At 40.1% G+C, this 18,753-nt stretch overlaps 1 protein-coding gene across 1 annotated transcript; it reads left to right on the plus strand.

Annotated features, from left to right (window-relative positions):
* The first annotated feature begins 446 nt into the window (after positions 1 to 446).
* Positions 447 to 15,290, plus strand: scamp1 (secretory carrier membrane protein 1). The gene is made up of 9 exons (XM_048984292.1): positions 447 to 656; positions 4,678 to 4,755; positions 8,993 to 9,100; positions 9,714 to 9,822; positions 10,040 to 10,168; positions 10,350 to 10,509; positions 10,648 to 10,749; positions 11,093 to 11,210; positions 12,010 to 15,290. The coding sequence occupies exons 1-9, from the start codon at positions 600 to 602 to the stop codon at positions 12,160 to 12,162; spliced, it is 1,014 nt and encodes a 337-aa protein (XP_048840249.1). The 5' UTR covers positions 447 to 599; the 3' UTR covers positions 12,163 to 15,290.
* The last annotated feature ends 3,463 nt before the right edge of the window (positions 15,291 to 18,753 follow it).

Genomic DNA, 18,753 nt, shown 5'->3' on the forward strand with positions numbered 1-18,753 from the left:
ACATGTAATAATTGTTCCATGGTACTCTTTTGTATAGCGTACAACCTGTTATATCGTTCATCTGTTGTGTCATGCTGTATATGTGTACATTGTGTATATTATACAGTATGAATCCTGTATATCTTACTTAGTGATTTTAAGTTAGTTCTGTGTGGTGTTAAGTGTACTCATTGTGACCAATTCATAACAACGCTGGGTCCCCGGAGAATAAGGTCTCATTCTGATTAGTTCTTACAAAATATTCCATATGCACTAAAACGTATATACACGCCTAAGCATTGAAAAATCCGGTATAGGAATATATCGGCTGATAAGTGCTGTTGTCGATATTGGTTGAATTACCCTTAAGAGCTAATTTCCTTATAGTAACCTTGATGTGCCTGGTAATTGGCACTATATCTCGCTCGGCGGGTGACGTTATGCCACCGGCGCGTGACAGAAACCGAATATGACGTCACTTCCGCTCCTGCCATTTTGCTGCTGAGGGTCGCCTTTCCATTGTGGCAGCTGATCGAGGGCGGTTGCGCTTATGTATTAAACGTAGATGAGAATATAATTTGTAAGAAAGATTCTAGTTTGAACACGGCAGATAACGCAGGATGTCGGATTTCGACAGCAACCCATTCGCAGACCCGGACTTTAGCAATCCCTTCCAGGTAGGACCGTTTGCCGGGTAAACTACCCAGCTAGCTAACGAAAACAGTTGTCCTTCTGTGGTTACGCTAACAAATGGTTTACGAGCTACGTGTCCCTAGCAGAGCCTGGAAGGATTCAGGTATGCAGTCTACAGCCCGGCCGTTCAGCTGACATCGAGGAATACCGGCAGAACGCACGACTGTTTAGCTTTCTGGGCCTTTGGTGCACAGTCGGGATTATTCTGCTGAGGGGCAGCTCTGCTGGTTTGTACGCTCCTCGGAGTGAAAACAGAAGCCCCTTGACAGATTTCCTTACCTTTGATAACGATATTTTGCGAAGTGAGATTTTCACTGATCGTCGCTTGCGTTTGGAATGTGTCTTTCAGCTCGTTTACCTGTCTGTAAACACTCCTGACAGGCGCTTCTTAATTAACAAGCATTTATGTCCTTAAACTAACCAAGTTGATAGTATAGCCATAGATTTTATTATGTTAACATAATAAAACGTCAGTCTTTATTATGTTAACATAATAAAAATTTTAGTCTTTGGACGCTAGCTAGCCGAAACCACATAATAATAATAATTATTATTATTAATTATAATTATAATAATAATAATATTCATTTGAACATCTGGAAAATGACGGTAAAAATTCTCCCCCCCCCCCCAAAAAAAAAAAAAAAAAGCTCAGTAGATTGACATTTGCATAATCTCCTGGACATGCTAAGATAAATGACCGATCCTGCTATCTGGTCCAGTAATGGGGTATTAAAGTGCATTCAGATACGATGTTTGAGGCTGCAGCTCGTATTGCGCTTTACTTTTCAAAACCGAAAGTACTGGTCTCATGCCGTTTTACCCAAGGCGTTAACCACTTTGGCAAGTGGTGATGCTGACTGGTAGCATGACGAGACGAACTCGTTAAGATGCAGACGTACATAAATTTAGTGTGAGTTTCTACCTGCTGTGTCTTTTAAATCTGCATGAAGGTTGTTTTTTTATCTTCTCCAAATGCCATGGAATGCTAAAGAAGTATCAATACTGACAAATGCAAAATGCCTCTGTTTTCCACACCCACTGTCAGATTGATCTTGATTATGCAGAAGTTATAGCTCTGGAGAATGGGCATTGCTGCTCTTCTCTCTCGTCTCTGAATCATGCTGCCAATTTCTTTGGTGGGAGGTAGCACCCCTGGATGCTATCCCAAAGCAAGGACATGGTCAGTTATCTCTGCCAGGTTATTTTGTCACAGTCCTTGTGCTCTGTTTCTACTTTGTCTGCTAATGTAACTTTATATTTGCTTATTATACATGCAGTGATAGAGATGAAGGTGATTGGTGGTAAGAAAATGAATGAAGATGATTTAAACAAGTGTTCATAAGTCTAGGCAATAAAAATGGGTCATTTGTCTATATACAAATTTGCCCATCAAAAAATCTTTATGTCAAAACCGCATGTGACATGGAGAGAATGCAGCAAGTATTTAAAACAGGGTATTGAATCTATACCTCAATACTATTTCATTCTGCAATGCTGTTGAACTGTAAACAAGTTAAGTTGTTGTCATCTTCCATCAAGAGCACACTTGTAGTTGAAAGGTTGCTTTTTTATATTCAGAGGTCTAGCAATGATACTTTTGACTCAAAATTACCCACATGAAGTATCCTGCTGTGTAAATTGGTAATAGTTCCAATAGATAAGTACAAATTAAGCTGTCAAGTAATGAGTAATTCAGTGCATTTTCTTTTAGTTCCTTTTCTTTTCTCAAGTAAATCTGTTTCTTTTCAGTGTTGCGATAGGTTCTGGTTCATTATCTGTCTTGGCCTGGGGCTGTCATACATTCCCCATGTTTCTTTGGATTTTTCATTCCCTCCTGCAGTCTAGATACAGTACATGTGGTGTAGGTGGAGTGGTGTTATGCAGTGTGTATCCGGTGCTTGTGCTTGATAGAATAGGCTCCTGGCTTGTTGCGAACCTGCCCTGGAGAAGTAATTTTGGGAAAATGGATGTCTGTATCTTACCTGTTATTTGTCCCTGCGTCATTTCTTCCCGTTTCCCGATATATTCTTCACATGGTTGTGATTCTTGGTGTATAAGTGGTTACTGAATATTTTACAGAGGTCTGTGACTTGCTTACTACATGCATGATTAGCTGCGTGTCTTTAAATTGCAATGATCAGTGCAACAAGTTAACATAAATTAATAATAGAATCACAGAAACTTTTAAATATAACTTGTGCTAATTCTGCCTCCCCCCTCCCCCAAAAAAGCAACTGCTGTTCAGCAACACTGCCGAGTGCTAGATAGCTACTATATGTAACCTGTTTGTCTTACTGTAAAGCATTACTGTTAAAGATCGTCTGCCTTTGAAATAAATTGTCATGAATGATCATTTTGCAGTAGTTCACTTGTTACTGCACGCCTCATGGCTTTGTTGTAGGCGGTTTTATCTGGTGAGGTACATAACAAGCTTTCTGCTGTATTCGTCTTTTCTGCATGGTCACTTTGAAAATGTGCAAGATCATGAAAAATGTTAAGGTAGTATAATCTGTTTAAATGCGGTACTTTCATTCCCCTAATATTTCTACAGTTTTAATCATTTTGAATCAAGGTTATTATATATTTCTGTAGCAGTATATTCATCCACCAATTTTTCAGCCAGATCATGGTCTTTGTAGGAAAGCTTGGAGCCTGTTCTAAGTAAAGTGAGGACAAGGCAGGAGGCACCCTGGATGGGATGCCAGCAAGCAGAGTCTTTTAGTTTTGTAATTAACAGTAATGTCCCTTTCTGAATACGCATCCTGCAAAGTCTAGTCTGTTTAATGTTACAGATTTTGCAAAATGCCTATGGATATTTTTCCGGTAACAAAGGTGGTTAAGAACTGAAATCCATCCATCCATTTTCCAAACCGCTTATCCTACTGGGTCACGGGGGATCCGGAGCCTATCCTGGAAGCAATGGGCACAAGGCAGGGAACAACCTAGGATGGGGGGCCAGCCCATCGCAGGGCACACTCACACACTAGTCACTCACACACGCATTCCTATGGTCAATTTAGCAAGACCAATTAGCCTCAGCATGTTTTTGGACAGTGGGGGGAACCGGAGGAAACCCCACGGCGACATGGGGAGAACATGCAAACTTCGCACACATATGACCCAGGCAGGGACTCGAACCCGGAGGTATGAGGCAGCAGTGCTAACCACTGCACCACCATGCCACCCCAAGAACCGAAATCTGTCTCCATATTTTAAATCATCAGCACCCTAACATGTCACAGACCTGCCACAAAACAGTCTGCTGTGCTTTCATCGCTATATAATCATTCTAGAACACCACAAAACACCTGTCGTCTTGATCCCTTGGAAAGAAGAAGCTGTGTACCGAGTTTATGCATTTAGTGTTCATGCAATATTCATTCATTTATGTTGAATTATTTTTGTTTCTTCTTGTCATCATCAAAGCTCTCACTTTTTGGACAGTTTTTAATTCAGTGAACAGGAATGAGCCAAGTGGATCTGTCATGTTTCTTTGGAGATAAAATACAACAAAGAAACAAATGACAGTCTTGCATCGCTTAATTATGGGGAATATGCTCTGAGGAATGGTGATTTTGTCATGTGAACATCATAGTGTACTTGCAAAACACATCGTACTCTTGAACGGTAAACTTTGTTTTAATAAGTAGGAAGGCAAAGTACACTCTAAAATAATGATAAAAATTACAATATAGTTAATACAAAAACCATTAACATAGTTGTTATTATCGTCAGGTATTATGTACTCATTATGTTCTATTATAATCTTATGGAACCACCATTGTATATGCAGTTTGTTTTTGACCGAAATGATTCAATGCATGACTCTACTGAATCAGCTATTGAGCTATGTAGCTGAAAGAGACTTTATTACATATCTGTATTACACAGAAGTGAGATTTTGCGGTAGGCAAGAGAAATGTTTATGGTTTCTATTGAGAAACTTGTTTTAACCAAATATTACCAACGCTTGCCTAATGGCAACTCTTCCTGCTTTATTAGGATCCCTCAGTGACTCAAGTAACACGGAATGTCCCCCAGAGTTTGGAAGAATACAACCCTTTCACAGATGCCAGAACGGTGAGAGTATCTCTCGTGTGCACAATATGAATGAACACACAAGATCATTCGTTTTATTTATTTATTTTTATATATATATATATATATATATATATATATATATATATATATATATATATATATATATATATATATATATATATATATGAGAAACTGGATGTGTACAGATAATTACATCAAATCTGCAAGAATTCAGTTTTGTGGATTTGAAGTACAATATTCAATGATCAATTACCCAGAGACAGAAAATACTGTTTGTTCCATTTCACTCTGTGATGCGTTTTTTTTTTTTCTTGAGTATGTTTTCTTGAACAAGGGTTAAAATAAAAACTTTCCATGTTAATTTATGGACACTCTGTTCCCTTAATAAATTTATTTATGTTTTATTCATGTCAGTGAATGCTGAATATATTTCTGTGGTTTTGATGAAGAGGTAGGTGGGAAGAGCTCTTAATGAGATGTAAATGTCTGTAAGCAAAAAAGTATCTTCTGCAACAGCTCTCAACCAGCTGTATTGTCCACATTGGCAGTAAACATTGTGTTAGTGAGTTGCTGGCAGAAATTAGCAGCCTGCTCTGTAAGTCATGGGATACCCGGTTAAATCTGGGAATTTGAATGCCCTTTTTAAACCTCTTACAAGAGCCAAAACTGTAGGTATGCTTTGGTACAGACCCCTCCCATAATCTATCTTTCAGACACTTTACCCAAGCAACACAGGGCTCAGAGCTGGGGAACACTCTGTATGGGATGCCAGTCCATCACAGGGCACATACCTACATACTCAACACATTGCACACAATTTACTGATGCCAATTAGTCTAACTGAGAATATGCAACTCCACACAGAGCAGAGGTGGGCTTTCAACCCCTCATTTGGGTAAATAGCCGTTTCTCTTTGAAGTGTCTAAATTTCTTATAGCAGGCACCTAGCATTCTTCTGGGTGTTCAGTACTATCTGAGCTATGTGAAGCATGTTGCAGATACTGATGCTGATACTTCGGAAAACGGTTATCAGTCTTACACCATATAGGTCTAACGTCAAAAATGTAATGGCAAAATTAATTTGCCTTGGTCTTTACCATGTGCACCAACAGAAATTATCAGGCATCAACCGTGGACCGGAACATAATTCTTAATAATAATAATAGGGATCCAGCAACTTCAATGCTTGGACCCCTAATATCCATCCATCCATCTATTTTCTGAAACCGCTTGTCCTATTGTTGTCACTGGGGGACTCCTAATAATAATAATATTATACATGTACAAGTTTAATAATGCAGGTGGTTTTTCTGCCAATGCCAGTACTGCCCCTGTTTATCTTTCCTCCGGTCGGTCGAGCCCCAGTTTATAGTCATGGTAGCCGTACCTCTCAGTGTCATTTCAGATGTTCCCTTTTAGTGGGTCACCCTGTTGAGATCATTGACTTCAGATCACAGGTCTCAGAAAAGCATTGTGCCAATGTAGTGCTGAAAATTGTTTTTGCTCTTGCCTCTGGAAAACTTAATAAACAAGCCTGTCATTGTGTTTAACCTACTACTACACTGAAGTTCACATATTGTACAGCTGGTCCACCAGATTGTGGAGTTGCATGTCTACACTGCAGATTTAAGAAGTAATTAAAGTGTAAATTATTAAATATGTTCTGTGATATTCTTTTTGTACTTGTTTTCTCCTTGATGCTTTGTCTCGTGTAGTTCATTCTCCCTCTTCTTTCGCATACTAATCTTTCTGGGCTTATACTTCCAGAAGTGTATTTTTAGTCTTTGTCCCACAAATAACCTTGAGTTTGTCGGTAAGAGTCTTGATATTGGGTTTGGCTCTGGTGCCCTGTGGGTCGGGAGTCCAAGCTTGACATTTTGCTCAGGACATGGAACACTGCCTTTTCATAGATGGCAGCAATCACAGAAACCTCTTGAAATTCTGTAATAAAATCACTCCTCTTCACTACATTGATAATAGATCCTGTATGTGTTAGGGAATGATTATCTGTATGTCAAGCTTTCACATTTTATTTTTCTATTGCTTTCAAATACTTGGGCTTTCCTGTTAAATGAAGATTTCTAACTCTGCATTGCGCTTCAGAGGATCCCAAGACAGTATTTACGTAGGAGATTCCTTTTGGGGATTTAAACAACAGCTGCCTGTTAATGTCGCAGCAGCACTCCTTTGAGAGCTGCTTTGAAGAGAGGAGATTGCTATTGGTTTCACTATTTGTATCTGTTCGACTTGCTGTTGAATTGCTGCTTAGCTAAAAGCACATGTGGGCTTCACATGTATCATGAAAGATGTTTGCTAGGAGTGGATTTGGAATGGCTTGAAAAACAGCTTAAAGCTCACATGTTCAAGGAGGCCTATCGATTGTAAATTTGAATTTGATAATGAAAACTACTTTAGAAATGTATTTCAGTTTGTGGTTATTAGGCCGGTACAATATGCAACGTTAATATCGACATTGCATTTTATGGACTTGAAATCTCACGGATTGTGATAATCAGCTGTGCTGAGATTAGAGCTGTTATTGCTATCACTTGATTAAACTGGATTACTCGATTTTAAAAAACGGCATTGATTTAAAATTTGCCCTCTCTATTATTCACCAATATGGCGGAAGGAAGGCTAAGCATAGCGCACGAGGGTCCACATAAATGGAAGCCTCAGTTATGTGGAACCACTTTGCATTAAAAATGAAAAAATAATGGAGACATTCAGAGGACTTTCAGGTTTGAGAGACCTGTCCAATCATGCAAAGCCATAGTTTATAGTTGTCTATGTGCTATTTAATTTTATGCATCGGCCTATCCTGTCTTTGGTATTACTTGCTTTAAATCCAACCATTTTCCAAACCGCTTACCCTACTGGGTCGCGGGGGGTCCGGAGTCTATCCCAGAAGCTATGGGCATGAGGCAGGGAACAACCCAGGATGGGGGGCCAGCCCATCGCAGGGCACACTCATACACCATTCACTCACACATGAACTCCTACGGGCAATTTAGCAAGTCCAATTAGCCTCAGCATGTTTTTGGACTGTGGGGGAAACCGGAGTACCCAGAGGAAACCCCACAACGACATGGGGAGAACATGCAAACTCCGCACACATGTGACCCAGGCGGAGACTCGAACCCAGGTCCCAGAGGTGTGAGGCAACAGTGCTAACCACTGCACCACCATGCCGCCCCCACTTGCTTTAAATAATTTTCCTTAATCTACTTTCCACTATCGCCATATCTCAACATAATCACTACTAAAATGAAGGCAAGCCCCCTTGCTTATATAGCCAAATAGAACTTGTTTTTTATGTTCTGAGAAATGTAACAAAATGAGAGAGGAGGAGTAAAGCAAACAACTGGTTACCAAAAGACATTCATGTTCCCCTGTATGAAAATATTTAGAATTTTATAGAGACGATATTGAGAAAAAGCAGGTTATGTGTCAGCAGTGCTTCATGTACAACTCGTGGAAACACCACCAACTTATCTGACGGACTCTGTTGTAGATAATAAACTATAGCCAAATCGAACTTATTTTGGGTATGTTTTCAACTCTGTTTTGCGTCATTCATCCCACAATATTTTTTGCAAAAAAAAAAAAAACTCACATTAAGCTATTTTACTTTTTTCTCCCAGTACCATGCAGCCCTACTTATTTTATTGGCTGATAATGTGCCACATGCTATCCCAGTGGGTTGCTCTGTTTCTCACCTCCGCACCGAGGGTATGTGTTTGTGCGGTTTGCACATTCTCACTCTGTCACATGGGTTTCCTTCAGGTACTCTGGGTTTCCGATGTCTAACGACAGGCTGTTATGTTAATTAGCACCTGTTAATTGCCTGGCGTGTGTGCGAGTTTGTACCCTGGCAATGACCTGGCATCCCATCCAGGGTGAACCTCTCACTTGTGCCTTATACTCTCTAGCATTGATGATAGCATTGATACTCTCTAGTTTGTGCTCCCCGGGACCCTCTCCAGGTTAAGTGATAGAAAGCTGGAGTTATGGATTAGTTGACAGTCTAATTGCCTTGTCCATACAGATCCGTTATTGGTGGGGCTTTTTAACATGTTGTTTTTGACAGTTTATTAGAGCATTTAATGATGTTGACAACTAACTGCAGTGGTGGTGTTGGCTGGCCTATAAGTTGTCTAGAGCAGTCTGTGGACAGATGGTATTTCCTACACTGGCTTATATAGTTCCGAAAGGAAGCGATAATGTTTGATTTGAGCTTGATTTTCATTTTCAGGCTCCACCAAGCACAGCCCCAAGAGTGCCACCGACAGCGAGCACGCAGCCTGCCATCATGAAGCCGACAGAGGAGCCTCCGGCCTACTCCCAGCAGCAGCAGTCACAGGTACTGGGCTGCTCTGTAACCCTCTGTCCCCCTCAACCCGATGACCACCAGTTGCGCCATTTTTCCAGCCTGTTGTCTTTCTTATTCTTCCAGAAGCTGTCCTCTGACTCAATCTCACCGATTACATAGATGCTTCCCTTCCATTATTGTTTAATCAGACATCAGTTACGTTTCTCTTCATGATGTCACTCTGCAGCACTTTCCGTTCAAAGTAAATAGAAAGTTAAAAAAGAAAGATGCCATTTTTGTAAATAATTTCTACAGGCAAACGACAAATGGCGAAAAAGAAACCATCATTTTCAGTTGTGCTTCAAACTGTTAATAAGACCCTTTACATTTAGATAAAATAATGAGAATATCGTTAAATTCATGAATTTCAGATCTCACCGATCTCGGGTCTAGAGAGACGAAAAACATGTGGATTCAAATTCCGTTTGTGCTGAATGCTTTGAGAAGAAATGGTGATTGTGAATCTGCATGCTTTTTCCCCAGTGGAAGTGGCAGATATTGATGAGCTGCAATGCAATGGTCACATTAATAATGAATGATTGTCTGGCCCAGACCTGATTCAGGAACTTCATCTCTCCCCCCCCCCCCCACCCCCCCCCCGCAGGATCAGGCCCGCGCTCAGGCGGAGCTGCTGCGGAGGCAGGAAGAGCTGGAGAAGAAGGCAGCCGAACTGGACCGGCGAGAGAGAGAGATGCAGTCCCTCAGTGCATCAGGTGAGAGGCTGCACAACGAAACAATTGCCTTTGATGTACGTTAGAATGAAATGGCAAAGTAGCTGGACAATGGCACCCTAGAGAATTTCTGAATGGTATTTAAAGACCGTCCTTAACAGGTGTTAAAACAATGTCTTTGCTCTTCAGAATAGCGGAAGCTGATTCCTACAAAAATAAGACATGGAAAAACAAAGGACGTGTTTTTCTTTCCTTTTAGGAAGGAAAAACAACTGGCCTCCTCTTCCAGAGAACTTCCCAGTTGGCCCCTGTTTTTACCACGATATTGCCGTAGACATACCTGTAGAGTTTCAAAAGACCGTCAAGATAATGTACTACCTATGGATGTGTGAGTACTCTGCTAATGGCGATGATCATTACAGCATGAATGCAGATTACCAATAGTAAAGTGCTTTCAGCTAATATTAGTGTTAAATAAATCAAACTGAACTCTCACTTGAAAAGCTTTTTAAAAGCTGATTGCCAAACGCTGAAAGTTCTCCAATGTTCTACCGCAATTCTGCTGTCAGTCCACACGGCGACGCTGTTTGTGAACATCTTTGGCTGCCTGGCCTGGTTCTGCGTGGACAGCGCACGGGGAGTGGACTTCGGACTGTCAATGCTCTGGTTCATGCTCTTCACGCCTTGTTCCTTTGTCTGCTGGTACAGGCCGCTGTACGGAGCCTTCAGGTGATGGCAATAGCCCTGCTTCCTCTGAAATTGAAAACCTTTTATGAACTGGCCTTTGTGTAATTTCGATTTTTTTTTTAAACAAAAGGGACATCCTAGGATTTAAAGGACTTCTAACTGTGTGCCCTTCTGTTGCAGGAGTGACAGTTCCTTCAGGTTCTTTGTGTTCTTCTTTGTATATATCTGCCAGTTTGGCGTCCATGTGCTGCAGGCCATCGGAATTACAGGCTGGGGAGCGAGGTCAGTTGGCCGTCCACTGGTGCTGCTTCCTGTGGGAACATTCCTGCTGTTGTTCTGCTCATTTTACCCTTTTTTACACTAATCTTGTCTCGTAGCCATTGGGGAAATTACTCAGGATAGGAGTGTTACGTAACCAAATGAATGTAGGTGGGATAATGAAAATTCGCTATTTGATTCTGTATATGTGCTTTCATTGATATTTTCTCATTAGTTCATTGCTTTGGATTGATGCCCTTCAGTAGGAATGTTTAAGTGCAGTATGCCGACGTGAGCCATACAGGATGTATACGGTGATGTCGTCCTGAAGACCCACCCATTCTTCTCCACCCCTGTCTCCAAACAGTGGCTGGATCTCAGCCCTCACTGGTCTGAACACCAGCATCTCTGTGGGCATCATGATGATCCTCATCGCAGCACTTTTCACCGCCTCCGCCGTTGTCTCACTGATCATGTTTAAAAAGGTATAGTACCATTCCACTGCTGCACGCTGTGTATGTACTGAAAACTGTAGACACCCCATTGAAATGAGGTCCTGGAGGGCAGCAATTTGTCCTGGTCAATTAGTGACTAAAGGTTTAACTAATTTCTACACTGAGGAAATGATAAACTGCCTGTTTAATTTAATAAGTAATCTACTATGCCCCCTGGACACTGAAGTTAGGACCTTTTAATCTCACTTGTAGTTGTTTAAATGGTATAAATTATAATATATTATGTGTTTTTTTTTTCTTCTTTTCTTAGCCCCATAAGTGGTGTAATTTGTAGTGTAAATTTCCCATAATCAGGCCCTACCACAGTAGGACTAGTGAGGCCAAACAGGTAATGCATTTGTGGGACCGTTGAGGTAGCAGAAAGTTCGACAGCTGGTGTGCCTCAGGCTTCTGGTACTTCAGTACGAGGTACAGAATTTGTGTCTGCCAGGGGTTGCCCAGTGAATCAAGCCAGTGAGACCAAAGCACTTTAATTTATTACCAAGGCTGTTTTCCCACCACATTCTCCTTTATCTTTACTCAATTTTAATGTGTCACTTAGTATTAGGATTGCCTGCTGTTTAAGCTCTTAGAGTTAATTTCCCACGCGCAAGATTCAGCCTGCAGGATGGTCTCAGCCCAGCTTTTTTTTTTAATGCAGTGGATCAACATTGGGCACAGAACCAGAGTAATATAAATATTGACCACACTTCTCCTGGGAAGAGTTTGGACCTCTGTGGAAGTGTTCTGGGAGTTCTGAGACTATTCTGTGGATCCCCTTGTCTGGCAGGTCCACGGTCTATACCGTACCACCGGCGCCAGCTTTGAGAAGGCCCAGCAGGAGTTTGCCACGGGCGTCATGGCTAACAAGACCGTGCAGACAGCAGCTGCCAACGCTGCTTCCAGTGCGGCCCGAGGAGCGTTCAAGGGAGGTCAAATCTGAGTGACCTCTGGGTCCCTGCTGCAATCTCCCTAGACCTCGGTGAGCAGACCCACACCACACCAACCCAGGCTGTGTGGAGACTTCACTGAACCCTAACGCTTAATAAACACTCCCCTTTGGAGGGGAGGAACAACTCTGATCCCACCCCTTCCATGTCATTCAGCATGTCTTTATGATTGAGCCCCAATATTTTCAAACTTGGTAAATGAGCTAAGAAAACTAAGCGCGAAAGCTTGTCACTTTAAGTCGCATCTGTAGTGGTCCTAATTAGTATTTTCACCCACAGTTGGTTATATAACATGACGAGTGGTGGTACGTGGATTGGGCTGGCTTATCTTGCCATACTGGAAGGATATCAGTGTGTGTTTATAAACTCTGGAGGTATTTGTACCATTTCATTCATCCTAGTACATTTCAAAAATCTCAAATGGCTATAGGACCTGGATGGAAAATCAGAAGAGGCCACTTTAATGTTAATGTTGGCCAGTCAGCTGACTAGTTTACCAGGCTTTGCATAAATTGCATTAGAATGGCTTGATAAACTAAAATGTTAAGAGAACTGCAGGTTGAGTCAGCCCTTCTGCTTGTGGACATGCTGGGTAATCCCATAATGCTGTTTTGGGTGTGTGTGTGTGAGTGCGTGTGTGTGTGTCAGTGTTCTCACCGCAATTTAGAAGTTGGAGCAGGCACAGGGAAGGCAGATGGCATCCTGCATCATGTTTTGTGCCACCATTTCTCATCTTTTTTTATTTTTTTTATTTTTATTTTTAATGTTAGCCAAATGTTTAGCATTAACCTAATGTTTACATGACAGATGTCTGTTACGGGAGTAGCTAATAAGGCTAATATATTGCAATGGAGACTCTCATCCTGATGTTCTGTGACGGTGGCCCAGCCGCAGGAGCCTGGCCTATACCGTAACGTGCTTTTCTTCCATTGCACAGCTGCCCGCTTGCCAAGGGAATGTTGAATTTGTTTGCTGGCTGAAAAGTGATTGCTGGTCCTCACTGCGCTTGTCAGGCACTTGCCTCCTTGCTAACAGCCCCTGGTTGACCAGGTATTATTTCTGCAAATAAATGACAACAGTCAGATTTAATTGCAGAAGTATAGTAGTCTGCTTCTAAGAGGAACATTTCTGTGGAGCGTTTATTAAAAACACAAGCCCCCCCCCCCTTTTTTTTTGGTTATGGCAAACACACATTGCTTCAGAATCCAGAGTTCATGCTTTAAGGCTGCATCAGAAAAACAATTGTGCTGTCTATCAAGCTTGCAGGACTACACTTCACAGGAGTCCCTCTACATCGACACCTACTGGCTACATCGTGGTCATTGTTGGAATAATTTTAATTGGCTGAAATGGTGTGCATGTTTATGTAAGAATACTCTTTCTTCCAGGAATAATGCCCCACCTAATGCAAGTAAGAGCAAAATGTGTTTGTTGGTATATTAAAAATCATTATGGCTTTAGTCTATTTGCAAAACTGAACCCATTTATTGTAGTAACAGATCCTAGATTTAAAACAGTGGTTTAAGGCGAAGCGATTTCCCTCTCAATATACTGCTTCAGCTGTGATCTTTCCCTTCAGATGGGCCCCTGATGGGAAGACCCTGTAAATATTTGTGTGGTGCTTCCCCTGCAGTCATTCTGAAACCCACAATTCACTATTTGAAATCCTGTGTGCTCTGATTTGCCAGATGGTTTTGTGTCGATGCACTTCATTGGTGAAAATGATTATCATGTTTCTAGGATCCTAAAGTCAGTCTGGCTGGGTTCTAATGATCATCCTCCCACTGACACCTGTCATATGACTTAGTGTCTGTGTACTTGGAAATAGGCATCGTTCATCGTACTCTACATGTCTAACGAGTGGGTGAGACTGTTATTTGGTTCTGTGCCCACCCGTGCCCAAATATAAAGTTTGTACTGATTGCATTAATGAAATAAAACGCCAGCCTTTTCATAATGAACATAAATTCAAAGGTATTTAAAACCAGGAATGCTCAGGACATGTACATTAAACGCATGAGAAAATGTCTAACATAGTCCCCCGAACTTGGGTGATCTGCACGACTGAATAAATATTCGCTGCCAAGTTTTTTAGAAAAGGTTTCAGAAGTGATAATTATGACTGCTGTCCAAACTGCTTAATGTTCTTACTGGGCAGTGAAATCAAATGTCAGGAGAGTTTGGTTTATTTAATTTATTTAAGGGTAGGTAAATATTTCATGGCTGACATATGAGTGAGGGGGGAAATAGCCATTTCATGCTGTTTTGTATATGTGTGTTTTCTTATTTTTATTTTTTTAATTGTAGTATTTGATAACTTGATTAACTGGGCAGTGGGGGAGGCTAAGATTATTTTAACTCAGTATTTTTGCTTGTTTTTCTTTTTTCCTTCCGTCAGCTCCATATGCTTACCTCCCCCAGGATCTTACTTGTAGAGCAGCAACTTAATATCTTACTATACCTTAATATCCAGATCCTCTGGCTGTCATCGTCATTACAGTAGAGTTTCTGAAAGTCATGCAGTGTGGTCATTGTTAGAACAGAGGCTTGGTATTCGGTGTCATTAGCTCACTTAAGTGTGAGAATTAAAATGAAATATTCTTCAAAAATGAATTACAATGTGAGACTGTTTGGGTTAGTACAGTTTCAGCTCTGTAAACTGCAGAAGCTCCCCTTCACATTTGATTATTTTACAGATTTCTCTGTCCTGGATTTCTCTGCTTGTCTGTCTGCTATACTGCCGTAAATCTTGTTTAAAAAATTCCAACAATGTACATTGATGTTCCTTTTTCCCCACGTTTTTTATAATTGCTCATTTGAAAATTTAACTGGAAATTCCATTATGTGTGAGGATTTAATTTTCTGTCTCATCATTGCTTCTAGTTTTACTTAATTTTAACTAATAATGTGTGTAGTGGAACAGCACTGAAAGTACCAATGGTTGTAATGCGGATTATGGTGTTGTCATTTACCAGTGGACTAAGGGATGTTTGTATATTTTGTAAATTTGGCAGTGTCCTGTACAAATGCACTCTTGTCTCTTTCCCTCTCGCATGTTGAGTAGTTTAAGTTTTGTATATGTATTTAACACTAAATAAAATGCAACTACTTCACTCAAAAAGGTACCTTTTTTCCAATGCAGACATTGGTCATGATCTTCCTTTCAACACAGATCCCAGCTTGCATACATAAGTGAGAACTGTAGTTTCACATTCTACAGTTTACTCTTTTGTCCTGTTTCTTTTAACAAGTATAGAAGTTATGTGTGGTTACTGTTGCCTGTGAGTGGTTCTGTGTACTTTCCATTTATTCATGGAAGTATATTAGAGTACCTCTCTCCTTAGTTATAGAACATCAAAGCAAAATAAAGATGATTGGTGAATTGATGCTTTTACCAAGCTAATATGCGGTTCCTGATGTATTTATGGGTGCAGTGTTTGGGTGGCTTCAAAAATGTTCCTTTTGAAACTGCAACTTGTAAATATCAGGCTTATTTTTTGAGCTTGTGTACTTTATTGCTATGCAGGTGAATTGAGTTGAAATGAAAGTACAGTTTGAGTCTAGTCTTAGTCTATCAAAAGTTGACAAAACATTGATTTATCAAGATCATTAAGTTCTGTTCATAGTGAAACAGGAAGGTAGAAACACTAAAAGATTTCAGTTTATCTAGGTTATTGTCACAGAGTCTCTCCTGGGTTTTGTTATGTAGAAGTTTTGCATAAACTTGTGTGTAACCTAGATATGGCAACAACCAAGTTATAAGCTAAAGCTCATTGAGGAAGACTTATGGGTGAATGTGTGTGTGTATTAATTTGACTTGATACAGTGTGAGGCCCACAAATGGATTTAAAAATTCAATAAAATTCTATAAAATAATTTAAATTGGTTACTGAAGGGCATTGACCTATTAATGTACTTAATTGGACTTGCAGATCTATAATTACACATTAAGAGCCAATGTATATTTGTAAAGCCTTCTTACCAGAAAAAAAGCTTAATGTCAAGCTAAACAATTGTCTGAATTTAATGAGCAGCAATCAAACGTAAAGTGATTAGCTGGAACAAAAACCACCGTCTATAATGATCTCCCAGGGCAAAGTTTGTGAAGTAGTCGTAAAAGGAAAATGGAAGCTCCACCATCAGCGGCCAGTAGAGGGCAATGTGTCCCTGGAAAAATACAGAAGCTAATTTTTTTTTTTTAGATGAAATTTTTCATTTATACAGGTTGGTGTTGCTAAGTATCAATGTTTTGTATTTCTTGTCATTTATACCTTTGTTTTACATAATGCATTTGAGAAAATTCCTTGTTTGATCAAAATAAACCACCACCAAGGTTTTTTTTTGTTTTTCATAAAGGTTCTTTACTTTGTGTCCTTTTTATCTTCTCATGTCTTCATGAAAATGATCTTTTCATCCTCATCATCTAAAATAATCACATTTATCTAAAACAGACATTTCTACATTGAAGTCCCTCTATAGTCCATTGAAGCTGAGGCAGCTTAGAGATGATATGTCTCAGACTACCAGGGTTAAGAAGTGATTTTTTTTACTCAACTCTCCTGAGGTCCAACTGATGCATTTTTTAGATTCCCGTGAAACTGTTCTCTAGGTCTATTTAATGAACCTTAGTTCAGAAAAGACACAGAGGCCTAGAATGGATATGTACTGTCTCATTAAAGGGTGCTTATCATCATCACCCCTATGAAGCTGGGTTATGCTATAACCTGCATCCCATACTTTGAAGTCGGTGATATTCTTTTCAGAGGCTCGTCAGGCTGATGACTAAACTACTTATGTCATTGTTTTGTCTTAGTTTGGTAGTATATGGTTCACTTAGTATATGATGATCTAATTCATCCTCGACAGTTGGCAAAAATTATGAATTATTTAGAATTGGAATATAATTTGGTGAGAATGATTTAATGGAGCACAAATGGTGTTGCGGTTATTTGCCAGAGCTTAGCTCCCAGAAGAATCCATTATCCTAACTACCCTCATATTTAGTCTCTCTGTTGCATGTTGTTTTCTAGCAACTAATAATCACTCAATTGGAAAAAGTGCCAAAAAAAACAAGATTTTCCTCATTTGGTGTTTGTGTGTGTTATAAACAGAACCAGATTTATTCATATCAGGGGAGCTCAAGTTCGTAATGTCGTATGAACTTCTGTGTCAGTGTGAAACAATTCCCTTGATAGACGCCGAACATACCGAAGGCAAATTAATCACCCAAAAAGGATGAAATATTATGGACAGCTCTCCCACCAAACGGACACTGACACAGCCGAACTGCTGTCAATTTGGCATGAGTCGGGAAACAAATACAGCTGGTATTTTGTACGAGATCAGATCTTTTCCAGGATACGGACATTCCACAACTGAGGTGCAGGATGCCTCCGCCCTACTTCCACTGAACCTTAGTCTGGCTCTTTGGTAAGGGTGTAGCTTTGGTTTCAACCCACCCCGCTCCCTAAACACACGCAGTACCCCCACAATATTGGTAGGGACACATCCCTGCCATCCATACCCAAATATACACCCTTGCTCTCTGGGCCGGTCTGTTAGGACAGAGGCAGCTGATACATTTAAACACACAGCTAGCACAATGTACTGCAATAGCTGTAATACTGATGTTCATAGACAACAGGTCTGAAATGTGGGACAAACCCTTTCAAACATGGAGAGTAAGTTTTTCCACCTGTAGGCTCCAGCCAAATGTCTCATTTTCTTTTGCAAACTTTCTGTAGACTAAACTTCTTCAGAAATGGAGCCCAGTGGTCTGTGACCTTCCTGACATAGTAATTAACTGCTATCCAATAATAGTGATTATTGGGGTCCAGATATTCATAGTCTGTAGCCCGCTTGACAAATCCAAAGATAATGTATAATTTTAAGGGTATACAAAGAACTGGTCGTACTAGGTGGAATTGGCACACAGAAAAAAAAAATAGATATTGCGGACAGGAAACAGGAGCTGAAGGAACACAATTTGGATTTAGAGTCCACTTCATTTTTATGTCTGAAAGTTCGTAAGCTGAGTATATGTGTTTCTCAAACGATGGATATTAGAAAGAGACCAAGCAAGGTTGGAAAAAGTGCAGAGTCTTTTATAGGAGTGAAATACCTAATGATGTCTCCTTTTTGTATCATTTTATTTATTCAGTCGACAGTCATTATTTTGTGCTCAATTAGCATATTTGTACTTGTATTAAAATACATGTTACAAAGAGTTTTACTGAAAGGTGCAATGTGAGTTTTACAAATCATACTCCAGAATGATATTTCATTTTTATATTTATATCTGACTTTTGCATTTTTTTTTGCAATAGCCTGTTCATAGATTTGAATGAAATTTCTTTGCTAAAATATTACAATATGCTACAGATTATTTTCTTCTTGAAATGTCAGCAATAAATTTATTAGAATATTAAGACTTGGACTGTGGTATCATTTATCAAAGTTTCCCCAAAAAGAAGACAAAATGGACTGGTCTTGGGCATAAAACTCCCAGGCTGAAAATTTATCCAATTCCATGCCCGCATAATGCTGTAAATGGCAATCTTCTAATAAGCACCACCAAAATGTGA

The sequence above is a fragment of the Brienomyrus brachyistius genome, chromosome 2, assembly GCF_023856365.1.
Source record: "Brienomyrus brachyistius isolate T26 chromosome 2, BBRACH_0.4, whole genome shotgun sequence".
Taxonomy (NCBI): Eukaryota; Metazoa; Chordata; class Actinopteri; order Osteoglossiformes; family Mormyridae; genus Brienomyrus; species Brienomyrus brachyistius.